The sequence below is a fragment of the Lolium perenne genome, chromosome 2 (genome assembly GCF_019359855.2).
Source record: "Lolium perenne isolate Kyuss_39 chromosome 2, Kyuss_2.0, whole genome shotgun sequence".
In the NCBI taxonomy this organism is placed as follows: Eukaryota; Viridiplantae; Streptophyta; class Magnoliopsida; order Poales; family Poaceae; genus Lolium; species Lolium perenne.
The window spans coordinates 299,265,064-299,279,008 of record NC_067245.2 but is presented as its reverse complement, the minus strand read 5'-3'; the positions used below and the strand labels follow the sequence as shown (position 1 = coordinate 299,279,008).

The window sequence follows — 13,945 nt, the reverse complement described above, 5'->3', positions numbered from 1 at the left end:
TATATAAGCTAAATCATATAAATTTTCAATAGTTATGTCAAATGGGTATGGATGTATGGTGGATAAAATGCGTAAGCATTTACAATATGCTAATTTGTCTGAATTGTGTTGTACTAATAATTTGAATGCAAGGATAAATGGAAATTAAGATACAATACTACAATCTCTTTTGGGCACTCAGTCGAATAACATGTAATCTAGTGCTTGCTTTTGAGGCAAAACATTTAGCTACTTTTGAACTTCTTCTCTAATATTATTCAGTTTAAGGAAAATCGATTGTCTGAATTTTGCGACATTATCCGGGTCATGTCGCCTAGACATATATCCGCACACAACAACGTGAGCTCATTCTCTATTTCCGAACTTACAAAACTGGAGCCCAACACATAACTAGCAAAATACTCAATTAATGAATTAAAATCCCTAACCGGGTTGGAATTAATCAATTAAAGTCCCTAACATGGTATGCAGTCTTAAATTACATGTTTCACTTATTTATACTAAATATTTTTACTTTCAAAAAAAATTATATATGTGATCTTAATGCGTACATATTCGTATATATAAAATTAACCACATAGTAGTTTTACTCATTATAAAGATTAAAAAAATATTCTGCAATAATAATTGGTTCTTATTGTAACTATGTATATATGTTGTATTTCTTTTATTTGCGCCGTAATGATGTATATTCAGTAGTTAACTAAATCACTCTACATGTCAGAAAAAGAAGGGTTCACATAATAATTGGTTCCACTGCGATTACATATTGTGTGTATATGTATACAATTTCAATTTAGGTTATAATTATCTTAAAAGAGATATCTAGAGTTTATGTCTATCTTTTTTTAGGTAAACATATATATTAAACCGAGCAAGCAAGCCGCCTCATTAAAAACCTTCCAGTCCCCTTCGGTACTCTGGTAAGGAAAAGAGTGCGTCGGAAACTTATTGCTCCCAATCAAAGTACAGTTACATCATTTAGGAGGGCTGGAAGGAGAAAGCTAGGGGGCTCATCAACCCAATTACAACAAGATTTCCTAGAAAAACTATCCCTAGCCAACTCATGAGCGACTAAATTTGTATCCCTCCCACAATGCATGAACACAACCTTCCCTATATTTGCAGCTTGTGCAAGAATATCAGCATATATTGCAGTTGCCTCATTCCACATACGGTTTTCTCCCCCATAAATCTGGATTACCTCCATAGAATTAGATTCAGCTTCCACTGCATTGCACCCTATTTGGTTCACCAGAGAGAGACCATGCATCATTGCCATAGCTTCTGCCATCGCTGCTGAGTGCACATGTGGTATTAAAAATGATGAGGCCGCCATAAAATTACCTTGGCTGTCCCTTATCACCGCCCCGTTGCCCCAACATGCTCCTCAATGGAGAAGGCAGCATCAACATTCAGTTTTAAATTCCGAGCACATGGTTTCAGCCATATATGTTTCTTGGCAAATGAGGTCAGTATCTTAGCTTTCCCATAATTTACAATAATAGCTCTGATTGAATTAACGCAATGACGAACAGGAGGAACTTGATCAGCATGGGATTGGCATCGTCGAATCCACCAGATGTACCAATGTCTATCTTAGATGTAAGTAAATATGATACTAAGCATATATATTAGATATTTACGCTTGATTTATCTTCAAATTATTAGTCTTTTTTTTGTTGTGAAATATTGTGTTGAGCTGGACCCGTCATTGTTTGACAGAGTAGTGTGAGATTAGCTAGGAGGCTGGTAAAGCTAGTAGGAGCCCTTACCTGTCTAATAAAGCATCCGATTAGTAAAAAAAAGAGAAGGATGATGATTCGACCGAGCGATGTAGGAGGGTGCAATTGAGATGTCAAAACTACTATTCCAAGATAAGTTAATGCTACAAACATATAAGCACATAAAATTATCAATACAAAGATTGATGAATTTTTTTTTTCATAAAGTGTTTGATTATGATTAAAATTTAATAAATACCAATCTTTCATCCAGAAAATTTTCGAATTTGGAGTGGGCAATACAGAGAACATCAAACATCAAGATCAAGGTGATTGATATAAAAGTCTGCATTATCATTGATGTAGCAAAAGTACGATCCCTTACATGATTAAGCTGACAACTGCAAGCCATTATTGCTAAATAAACTCACACGGAAGTAAAATCACCAAACAGCAAACCCGATATAGCAAACTAACTAATTAAAGCACTCTTAATTATAAGTTGTAAACAGCAGACTCGAAACTAAAGCAAACTCTCCCTCCGGGTCCGGGCAGCCCAGATTGATCTGGATGAGGCGACTAGAATCCGTGGACCTTGATGCAGTCCGTCTTGGCGAGCCCGGCCTTGGCGATGAATGCTGCGACCTTCTTGCGGTGGTCGCCCTGCAGCTGGATGACGTTGCCGAGCTCCTTGTCCTCGACGACGGTGCCGTTGCAGCAGAGGTCCCGCTTGAGGTCCCGCAGCACCTTGGCGTAGTTGTAGCCCTTGCTGAGCCCCTGCACCGTGGTCAGCGTCTTCCTGCCATTGCGCTGCTGCACGCGGAGGTGCACGCGGCCGTCGTCCCCGGCCCCGGCGCCGGCGCCCGCGTCGGCGGCCTCGTCCGCGAACGGGTCGAAGGAGGTCGGCGGCAGCGCGTCGTCGTCAAAGTCGGGGGTGCCGGACATGAACTCCTGCTCGGATGGTGGAGCCTCCGCGAGGTACTTGTCCTTGCCCTTGGGCTTGGAGCTCTTCTTCGCCGGCGCGCGCTTGACAGCGGCGGTGCCCTTCTTGGTTGTGGTTTTCTTGACGTCCTCCTCCTCGTCCGACGAGGAGGCGCCGCCCGCGGCCCACCGGTCGGATGCGAAGGGCGGCGGCGGCGACACCTTGGGCTCGAACTCCGGGGGCGCCACGTCGGCGGTGTTGGTGGGGAAAGCTGAAAGCGACGACACGGCGGCTGCGGGTGTGCTGGCTCGGGAGGCTCTGGCGCTGGAGATCGCTGGGGGTTTTCTTTTGCATATGCTTCTGGGAGAGGCCGCGGGAAGTATTTATGGGTGGAAATCGATCGAGCGGAGTTCTTGCCGGACACGGAGGCAGAGCCCGAGTCGGTAGGGCCGACGTGCCAGGTCGTACACGGAGGTAGGATCTCCCGATCGATCTCTGCCGTCCAATGGTATGTGTACGGTCTCAGATGGTGCCGATCGTGGCACGTTGCCAGAGGGACGAAACTTGGCTCCTACGGGTTCTCCTCTCTCGTGTCCTGTCATGGTTCGTTTCTGTTTCCAAGGAAGATTGGAGGCCAAGAAAGCTACGCATTGCTCCGCGCTGTATACAGATTCATATTCTAGTCGAAAAACTTCGAACGTATATTCCTTTATTTTTAAACACTCAGAATACCTATTTTAAAAAATCCAAATCAAAATTCTAGAGATAGGTAATGATGTATACTACAATGGTGTAAAATCTCAATACAACCTACTTTATATTCTATGCTGCACAAAAATGACAAATCCTAACAAACTTTATACTAAATAGTACACATTTCAAGACTACTAATTTTGTAAGATTTTTTCGATTTCGTGTAGCCTATAATACAAATCAGTTGCATTGAGCTTTTGCACCTTTGTAGCGTACATCATTGGCTACCTCTAGGATTTTGTTTCAGATTTTTCTGAAACTTTGAAATATGAGTTTTGAGTCTTTGAAATAAAGGGCTACATGTAGCTCAGCCTCCAAAACGCCACGCTCTATTCTGGTCCAACTTTTTATTTTATTTTAGCAAAAGTATTCTGCTATAACTGTCATTCCGTCCTTAATAACATGATTGATTTCCATAAAAAATACTTACAAGTACTACATGATTGATTGCCAGTTGTTTCACAGTGCACAACAGATATACTAGTATGCATATACTGAACTTCAACGTTACCTGAAAATCAGTCATATCCAGCTATCAGCCAATGCGGCTGTGATCATCGGTACAGGTGTACGACCAAAAGGACCAAGCTAAATTATGTCTACAGACTACGAATTCAAGAAATGGTGATTGTGACAACCGGAGCTTGCTTCAGCAGAACTGCAAATAAATCTATCATCAGAATAGAAAGACAAAAAAAAAGGAAGGGGGAAATTCAGATATGACATCTGAACAACTCCAGTGACCACCTTGGGGAAAGGAAGATCCCACAAATTATTTATAGCTCAAAACAGAGTGGTTTTGATATACCGACGGCAGGACCATGTCGCGGTATACATGTCTTGGTTTGACGAATCTTCCCATAATTCATGGTAAAACAGAAACAACCGGAGATAAAAACTTCAGACCTCGCCTACATATGCAGCTTCAACTCAATAAAGGGAGACACGGGGCCCATGAAGGAACGGAGAGAAGACCTGTCGCGGCAATGGCTTCCTCAAAACAACTCTGCTCCCAACGGCGCCCCGGGCATTTTCAGGCATTCTGCCTCTTCTACACCTTTCAGGCATTTTGATCAGACAAGTTCTTCAGCTCTGCTGTCCATTTGACGTAGTCATTTTTTATCTTCTCGAGACTCACGGCCACTTCACTCATCGTCATCCTCTGGCCTGGCGATTCGCTGGAGCACAGCAAACCCACCTCAAATACGCGCACAAGAAAGCCATCGCCTGAGCTGCGGCTTGAAGGAGAGCCTTGAGGAAGTAGAAGCTGGCCATCCACCACCCGGACTAGCTCCACTGGAAACGCCTGATCAACCCACCGCCGAAGGCTAAGTCCTCCGACAAACAAAGCATCAGTGGGTCTCCTTCCTGTGAATACTTCGAGAACCATGATCCCATAGCTGAACACGTCGCTCTTTCGCGATGCTTTTCCAAGGGATCCGTACTCTGTTTAACAAATTCATGAATTTCAGTGCATGATTGATGAATGGTTTAACAAGAATTACATACTGAGAAATATTACAGGTGCCAGCTAGTACCTGGTGCCATGTACCCAACCGTTCCAGGCATGCTCGCAGAGATCATGGAGCTGTCATCACCTAATAGCAGCCTTGAGATACCAAAGTCCGCAACATGTGCCGTCATGTCCTCATCAAACAGCACGTTGCTGGGCTTCAAGTCGCAGTGCAATACAACCTCATAGTGCTCATGGTGCAGATACGACATTGCCATCGACACGTCTAGCATGATGCCCAGCCTCTCGAGGAATCCCAAGTGCCTTGTGGCCTCGGAGTAGTGTAGGAGTGTCTCTAGGCTGCCATTGGGCATATACTGAAGCACCAGTGCTCTGAATTCAAGGTTGGAGCAGGTGTTGAGAATCCTCATCAAGTTGCGGTGTCGCGCCATGCGCATCACACGGCACTCAGCATCAAAGCTCATAGTGGCATGTTCGGCCTGCAGGTCCAAAACTTTTACTGCAACCACCAAACCGTTGCTCAGTTGGCCCTTGAAAACTTTTCCAAAGCTCCCAGCCCCCAAGAGGTTACTCTCACTAAAATTATCAGTCGCACGAGCGAGCTCGTGGTAGGATACTAATTGATGGTTTATGAAGTCAACCATCCCAGCAGGAACTGTCACTCCTTGTTGATTCTTAACTTTCTTTCTTAGTACTACAAATATGTAGGATGCCACACCTCCCATTACTACGATGATAGCAGGGAGCAAAAACTTGAGGATGTGACTGCTGGGTCTGGGAGAGTTACCCAAACATGATGGAAATCCTAAACTTGAAGCGCCACAAAGCCCTGAATTCCCCATCAAGGACCGCAGGCTGATGTTTGAGAAGATGCCTCCTTCCGGTATCGGACCTTGTAGGTTATTGAAAGACAGGTTCAATGTAGACAGGATGGTAAAACTGGACAGGTACTTTGGGATGGAGCCTGAGAGATTGTTGTGGGATAGGTCCAAAGCTTGTAAGATGGCTAGCTTGTCAAAAGAACCTGGAATTTGGTTATAGAATGAGTTGTGTGACAGGTTCAAATTGATTAACATGCTAAGTTTACCAATTGAATCAGGGAGGCTACTCCTGAGCGTTTGGCAGAGAGATCCATGTGGTAAGTTTGCTTTAGATAGCCGATATCAGCTGGTAATGTACCATTGAGGAAGTTATGAGATAAATCTAGCCAAAGGAGGCCACCAAGATGAAATAAACTTGGAGGTATAGAAGATGATAGCTGGTTATAAGAAAGTCCAATCTGTTCTAATTTGGTATGATTGCCTATGTCCTCTGGTATGGGGCCAGATAAATGGTTGTATCCGAGGTGCAATTTTATTAGGTTCTTTAGCAATGCAGTCTGTGGTGGGATTGGGCCAGACAAGGCATTCTGGTGGAGGCTAAGAAATTGCATATTCTCCATCATCATGATTGAATGTGGAATTGCACCAGACAGCTGGTTTTTTGAAAGGTCTAGCACTCTAAGACTAGTTAAATTCAAAATCGTAGCCGGAAGTTCACCAACTAAATTGGTCTCATGTGCAGCTAAAGTTTCCAGCTGACTTGACAGATTCCCTATATAGTTAGGGAGGCGACCAGTGAAATTGTTGAACGAGATTTTAAGATACCTGAGCTTTCTACAGTTGGATAAAATTGACAAGAAGCTGAGATCCCCCTGTAGGAGGTTCTCTGAAAAATCGACTTTCACCAAAGAATTCATGTCACCAATTGTTGAAGGTAGTGATCCAACCAGCATGTTTCTCTTCAACACTACAAGTGATAACTTGGAAAGATTACCGAGAGAAGCAGGAATGTGTCCTGTTAGTTGATTGTCTCCGAGATGAAGAGACGATAGTTGACCCAGCTGTCCAAAATTTCCAGGAATGGGTCCCGTCAGCTCGCACCATGGCAGGCTCAATCCACGTAGCAAAGTGAGGTTGCCAAGTGCAGCAGGAATTGGGCCAACTAGGTTATTCTCACCCAAGAAAATGTAAGATAGACGAGTCAACTTGCCCAGCCATGTTGGCACAACACCTACAAACAAGTTGCCAGGCATGGATATAGCTCTGATGTCCTGACAAGATGTGAGCCCCAACGGAATCTGACCAGTGAATCTGTTATTTCCCAAGCTGATTATGCGCAGCATCGGAAGAGTAAAACTTCCATTGTCAGGGATATTGCCAGTTAAGTTATAGTTGTTGGTGACATATATTGAATGGAGTTTAGACATGTTGAAGATAGCCGGAGGCAATGGGCCAGCGAGATGATTGAACTGCAGGTCAAGAAACTCTAAAACTGGCAACAAGGAAATGGAATATGGTATCGGCCCTGACAAGCTGTTATTGCCGAAGGATAGATACGTTAACATAGTGGTATTGTTGAATAGATCGGTCGGTATTGAGCCACTGAGGTAATTCGTCCGGAGATTTATGGAGCCAAGGTTGTGCAAGTTTTGCAGCTCTACCGGGATTGAACCCGAAAGACGGTTTACATTTAGGACAAGGACTTGGAGACTCGAGAGGTTTCCTATGGTGGGTGGGATGCTACCTGAGAAACCATTGAAGCTAAGGTCAAGCAATTTGAGTCGATGCAGTCTTCCTAAATCATCTGGTATGGAGCCAGTCAGGACAGTGTTGGTGAGGTTGATGATGGAGAGAAAGGAGAGATTACCAATGTGAGGAGCGAGGGATCCATCAAGGGGCACGTCTGGCAGCTCAATAGCCGTGACACGCTGCCTGCGCCGGCTGCACGAGACACCAACCCAGTGGCAGAAAGTTGTGCCGGTGGTCCAGTTGCTCGCAAGGACACCTTGCGGGTCGGAGAGGTGGGATTTGAAAGCCAGCAGTGAGGCGAGATCAGTGTCGCTGCCATTGTTGCTGGTCTGACTCAGAGAAGAGCAGCCAACACTAGGTACTATGGCTAGCACATAGATGGCCGATAGTGCAAGTAGCATGAAGACGGGAATGCAAGGAGAGGCCATTGGGCTGCTCCTATGTTCTCCTCATCTAACCGGTCATATATACAATGTGTTTGTTCAATGAATATGCTGCTTTACACAGACTTTCAACCCCTTTATATTGTTTAGCTGGGCAGGAAAAGTCCGGTTTGAACCTGGGTGCATGTGAACTCTAGTTGGAAATGCATTTTTCAAATGTTAAAAAATTCTGAAATAAAAATATCCGGGTACGTACGCATGTTCCATGTGTGCGTAGAAAGTTTTCGTGGAGAAACCACTTTTTTATTTCAGAATCTAAAAAAGACAAAATACGTCACATATATACTGCTATATAGCCCTGCAAAATTTCACTTTTTTGCCGAGACAAAATAAAAGATTTTTTCGTCACGAAACTCATGTCCAGGGCACATATTTGAGATCATCTGGAAAATCATTTTGTGTTTCGATTTTTAAAACATGTTTTGAGATCACAAACGGAACTTTTCAAAAAGTGGGTTCACATGCCCCCATGTTCCATATATGCAGTCTCGCAAAGGCCAAGGTTGCGGGTCAAATATAGAACTAGTACAGAATTGGTAAAACAGGGATTACAAACTAGTACTAGCCACACCTACCAAAGAATGTAATGGTAAAAACAAGGAATATAAAGTAGTCACACCTACCAAAGTCTGTATATTGTGCCTAGAAGCTTTCAACCTGGTGACGCTGGTCCAACAGCTAGAGTTTTTGCTGAGAGGAAAGAAAGTAGACAATCTAATGCTAATTAAGTTCCTTTGACTTGGTACCAAAGCCTCCAAACTAGCTTACTGCTGCATGTTAATATTGATTGATTGGTGCTGATCTACTGACAGACATAAACTTTGTGGCCTGTAAATTTGCGTATTTCACTACAAATTGATAAGCGAGTTGAACGGTTGGCAAAAGCAATAATGCAGGAAGAGGATGAATGACTCCTAGAATCCTAGTACTACTCGCTAAGGGTGATTAGCAGTACAAAGCCATCCCTTAATTAATCGCAAGATCGAAAATTCGAAATCGAGGAAGAGCGGATCGAGCGAACCCTCTGACGACCGTGACGTTTCACCAAGGGGCGGCGGCGCTCGTCGTCCAGGTGCCGTCCCGCCGTGGTAGAACTTGCACCGCCGGCCGCCGTGCTGCCCCACCGGACAGCGACCCGTCGGCGCGCAGCACTCACCGCCTCGCCACGCCTAACGCAGCGGCGCGCGCGGTGCATATCACCCATGCGGCCACCGCTGCGGCTCTGCTTCACTCCCCGTTTCAGTGCTATGGCCGCTGAGGCCGGCAGAAGGGGGCAGCGGGATGGGTGCGAGGAGGAGGCCGAGCGGAACGGAACGGTGAAGTACACGGGAGATGGAGGATCTGTGCAGTGGTACCACGCCTGGACTACTCACGGTGCACCCGTACATTCTTATCAATTTAGAAGCTGCTATTTAAAAAAAATCACCACTTGTTTTTCATGTGTCTATGTTATGTGAAAAAAATTCTTAATCAAACTAAATATGTAGCTAGAGAAACAAAAAAAGACAAATTCAAATTTTGTCCCAATGTTCATAGTTTTAATGCGAAAAATTCCCTCCCAATTTAAACTTGCTACCACTAAATTTTTATTTTTTTATATATTTTGGATTACTAGTAAGTCCGCATATTTGAAATCCGAAGAAGCATTATTTAGCTATGAAATATTTCAGTTCAACCTCCAGTTGAAGCAACTAAAAAAATTACAGTTAAATGCATCAGTGTTAAAATAGAGACCATTTTTACAATAAAATTTTATATTATGTGCAATACAAATGTATGCTATGCAGATGAATGCATCTTTCATTTTCATCGTGGCCTTTTATGCTACTGAAATTTGTCCCTTTGGTAGAGTTGGGCCCCATTTAACACCAAGCCTGTCAAAAATAATTACAAAAAACAAATGGGAATCATGCATATGGATGTAGCATCAATATTGATTTGTGCTTAGTTTGTATATAAAAAATTATGACATAATATCGGCCGAATTTTATAAAGATAGAAGGGAAAAGCATACAAAGTGTACAGAGACGTACAAGGGCTCGAGATTAGCCGTAAGAGAACACTGTATAAGCTACGGCCAACACCAAAATTATAACATAATAGATACATGTCGCAATGGGGCTTCCTCCAAAGAACTCTCCTCCCAACGGCGCCCCAGGCATTTCCCAGCATACTGCCTCTTTCTGCTACACCTTTCAGACATTTCATCCAACACAACAAAGCATCATAATCTAGAAATCATCAACGAAACGTGGATCAAACTGTACAAGTAACGTAGCCATGTAAGTGAGTAGTACCCTGATGCAGCTGACATTGTCCTTAGTGAAGAAGCACTGAAGCAGAACATACATGGAGGCAAGGGCATTTAATCGATCACTTATCTGCACTCTGAGTCTCTGCTGCCCATTTAACGTAGTCAATTTTTATCCTCTGGAGCCTCACGACCACTTCCGTCATGGTCATCCTCTGGTCCGGCAATTCGCTGGAGCAAAGCAAACCCAGCTCGAATACTGGCACAAGAAAACCATCGACCAAGCTCCTGCTTGAAGAACAATAGTTTTGCAGTTCTAGTAGCTGGCCATCCACCACTTGGACTAGTTCCGTAGGAAACGCCAGATCAACCCACTGCCTGAGACTCAGTCCTGCCACAAACATAGCATCGGTGGGCCTCCTTCCTGTGAAGACTTCGAGAAGCATGATTCCATAGCTGAACACGTCACTCTTCCGTGATGCTTTTCCAAGGGATCCGTACTCTGCCAAACAAATTCATGAATTTCAATGCATGGTTGACGGAAGATTGAATAAAAATCACATATTAGAGGTGGCACAAAGTAGTACCTGGGGCCATGTACCCAACTGTTCCAGGCATGTTGGCGGAGATCATGGAGCTGTCATCACCTACTAGCTGCCTTGAGATGCCAAAGTCTGCAACATGTGCCGTCATGTCCTCGTCAAACAGCACGTTGCTGGGCTTCAAGTCGCAGTGTAGTACAACCTCGTAGTGCTCATGGTGCAGATACACCATTGCCATCGACACGTCAAGCATGATGCCAAGCCTCTCGAGGAGGCCCAAGTGCCTTCTGCCTTGAGAATGGTGTAAGAGCTTCTCTAGGCTTCCATTGGGCATGTATTGAAGCACTAGTGCTCTGAATTCTGGGTTGGTGCAGGTGCTGAGAATCCTTGTCAAGTTGCGGTGCCGTGCCATGCGCATCACGCGGCACTCAGCATTGAAGCTCCTAGTGGCATGTTCCAGCTGCGGGTCCAAAACTTTTACTGCAACCAGCAAACCGTTGCTCAGTTTGCCCCTGAAAACTTTCCCAAAGTTGCTGGACCCCAAGAGATTGCTCTCGCTGAAATTGTCAGTGGCATGAGCGAGCTCTTGGTAGGAGACTAATTTGCGGTTTGTGGTGTCAACCATTCCGACAGAAACTGTTACTTTCTGCTGCTTCCCAACTTTTCTTTTGATTACTACAAATATGCAGGATGACACAGCTCCAATTATCACAATGATAGCAGGGAGAAAAAATTTGAGCTTGAGACCGTTGGTTCTTACAGAGTTATCCACACACATTGGAAATCCTAAAAGTGGAGCACCACAAAGCCCTGAATTCCCCATCAACGATTGCAGGCTGATGTTGGAGAAGACACCTCCTTTGGGTATCTGACCTTGTAGATTATTGAAAGACAGGTTCAATCTAGCGAGGAAGGTAAAATTGGCCAGGATCTTCGGTATGGAACCTGAGAGATTGTTATGGGATAGGTCCAAAGCTTGCAAGCTAGCCAGCTTGTCAAATGAATCTGGAATTTGGTTATAGAATGAATTGTGTGACAGGTTTAAACTGATCATCATGACAAGTTTTCCAATCGAATCTGGGAGACTACTTGTCAAGTGATTCACAGAGAGATCCATGTGGTAAATTTGCTTTGAATAGCCTATATTCACCGGTAATGTGCCGCTCAAGAAGTTATGAGATAAATCTAGCCAAAGGAGGCTATCAAGATGGAATAAACTTGATGGTATAGTTGATGATAACTGGTTATAAGATAGTCTAATTTGTTGTAAGTTGGTAAGATTGCCGATGTCCTCAGGTATGGAGCCAGATAATTTGTTGTGCTCAAGATGCAACTTTACTATGTTTTTTAGCATTCCGATCTGTGATGGGATAGTGCCGAATAAGCTATTCCGACGGAGGTTAATGAATAGCAGATTCTCCATCGTCATGACTGCATCTGGAATTGCACCAGACAACTGGTTTTTTGAAAGGTCTAGCACTCTAAGACTGCTTAAATTTGAAATTGTAGCCGGAAGTTCACCAACTAAATTGGTATCAAATGCATAGAAGTTTTCCAACTGACTTGACAGATTACCTATATAGTCAGGGAGGCCGCCAGTGAAATTGTTCGATGAGATGTCAAGATACCGGAGCTTTCTACAGTTAGAAAGACTGGACAAAAAGACAAGATCCCCCTGTAGGTTGGTTTCTGTAAAAGTAAGTCTCACCAATGAGTTCATGTTGCCGATTGTTCTAGGCAATGACCCAGCCAACATGTTTTGGTCCAACGACAGATTTGATAACTCAGAAAGGTTACCGAGCGAAGCAGGAAAAAGTCCCGTTAGCTGATTGCTTCGGAGACGCAGATCCCATAGTTGGCCCAGCTGTCCAAAATTTGCCGGAATTGGTCCCGTTAGCTTGCACCTTCCTAGGTCCAACTCACTTAGCCATGTGAGGTTGCCAAGTGCGGAAGGAATTGAGCCAACAAGGTTATTCCCACCAAAGGAAATGAAAATAAGATCTGGCAATTTTCCCAGCCATGTTGGCACAACGCCTTCAAAAAAGTTAGTAGGCATGGAAATAGATTTGAGGCCCCGACAAGACGCGAGGCCCTGTGGGATCTTACCAGTGAATATGTTAAATCCAATGCTGAATATTCTGAGCCTGGGGAGACTGAAACTTCCGTTGTCAGGGATAGTGCCAGTTAAGTAGTTGTGAGAGATGTATATTGTATGGAGCTTAGACATGTTGAAGATAGCCGGAGGCAATGGGCCAGTAAGCTGATTGTATTGGAGGTCAAAAAACTTGAGCATAGGCAACAAGGCAATGGAATATGGCACCGGTCCTGACAAACTGTTATTACCAATGGTTAGATAACTTAACTTCAGTGTATTGTTGAATAGATCAGTTGGTATCGAGCCAGTAAGGTAATTGGTCTGGAGATTCACGAAGCCAAGGTTGTGTAAGTTCCGTAGATCTGCCGGAATTGCACCCGAAAGATGGTTAAACTTCAAGACAAGAACTTGTAGCCTCGTGAGGTTTCCTATGGTGGGTGGGATGGTACCTGACAGACCATTGCGGCCAAGGTCAAGAAATTTGAGGCGATGCAGTCTTCCTAAATCATCTGGGATGGAGCCAGTCAGGATGGTGTTGGTGAGGTTGATGATGGAGAGAAAAGAGAGGTTACCAAGGTGAGGAGCGAGGGATCCGTGGAGGGGCACACCTGGCAGCTCCACGGCCATGACACGCTGCGTGCGTTGGCTGCATGAGACGCCAACCCACTGGCAGAAAGACGTGCTGGTGGTCCAATTGCTTGCAAGAACACCTTCAGGGTCAGAAAGGTGGGCTTTGAAAGCCAGCAGTGCGGCGAGATCAGTGTCACTGCCGTTGCCGCTGGTCGGACTCAGAGAAGAGGCCCCAACAGCGGACACTATGGCTGACACGGAGATGGCCAATAATGCAAGTAGCACAATGAAGAGAATGCATGGAGAGGTCATTGAGCTGCTCGATCTGCTCTGTTTTGTTCATTCTAACTGGTCATATATGTAATGAGTCGGTTCATGAATATGTTGCTTTCCATCTATAGTACTTTCAATCGTTTTGCCCGCCAAAGTCAAATTGCCGGCCAAAGATACCGTAGAAATTTGGTAAAACAAGGATTATAAACTAGCCATACCTACCAAAGACTATCGTGCCTAGAAACCTTCAACCTGTTGACGCCAGTCCAACAGCCAATGGCAGCAAACGTTGCCTGAACGCAAAATAATGCTAGTTACTTTGAGTTGT

The 13,945-nt window shown here is 44.4% G+C and overlaps 2 protein-coding genes across 2 annotated transcripts; both read right to left on the bottom strand.

Annotated features, from left to right (window-relative positions):
* Window positions 1-2,057: 2,057 nt before the first annotated feature.
* LOC127336054 (protein translation factor SUI1 homolog 1) lies at window positions 2,058-2,984 on the bottom strand. The gene has a single exon (XM_051362814.2). It carries the CDS (start codon window positions 2,667-2,669, stop codon window positions 2,304-2,306), a length of 366 nt encoding a protein of 121 aa, XP_051218774.1. The 5' UTR covers window positions 2,670-2,984; the 3' UTR covers window positions 2,058-2,303.
* Window positions 2,985-4,139: 1,155 nt separating this feature from the next.
* Window positions 4,140-13,656, bottom strand: LOC127336051 (uncharacterized). Its single transcript, XM_071825734.1, is given in 6 exon segments — window positions 4,140-4,845; window positions 4,938-5,990; window positions 5,993-7,891; window positions 10,161-10,219; window positions 10,264-10,639; window positions 10,725-13,656. Coding segments are annotated over 6 exon segments (6,705 nt in total). The 3' UTR covers window positions 4,140-4,459.
* Window positions 13,657-13,945: the final 289 nt, after the last annotated feature.

Bases quoted from the DNA above. Each gene is read 5' to 3' on its own strand.
- LOC127336054 (XM_051362814.2), bottom strand. From the start codon at position 2,669: ATGTCCGGCACCCCCGACTTTGACGACGACGCGCTGCCGCCGACCTCC.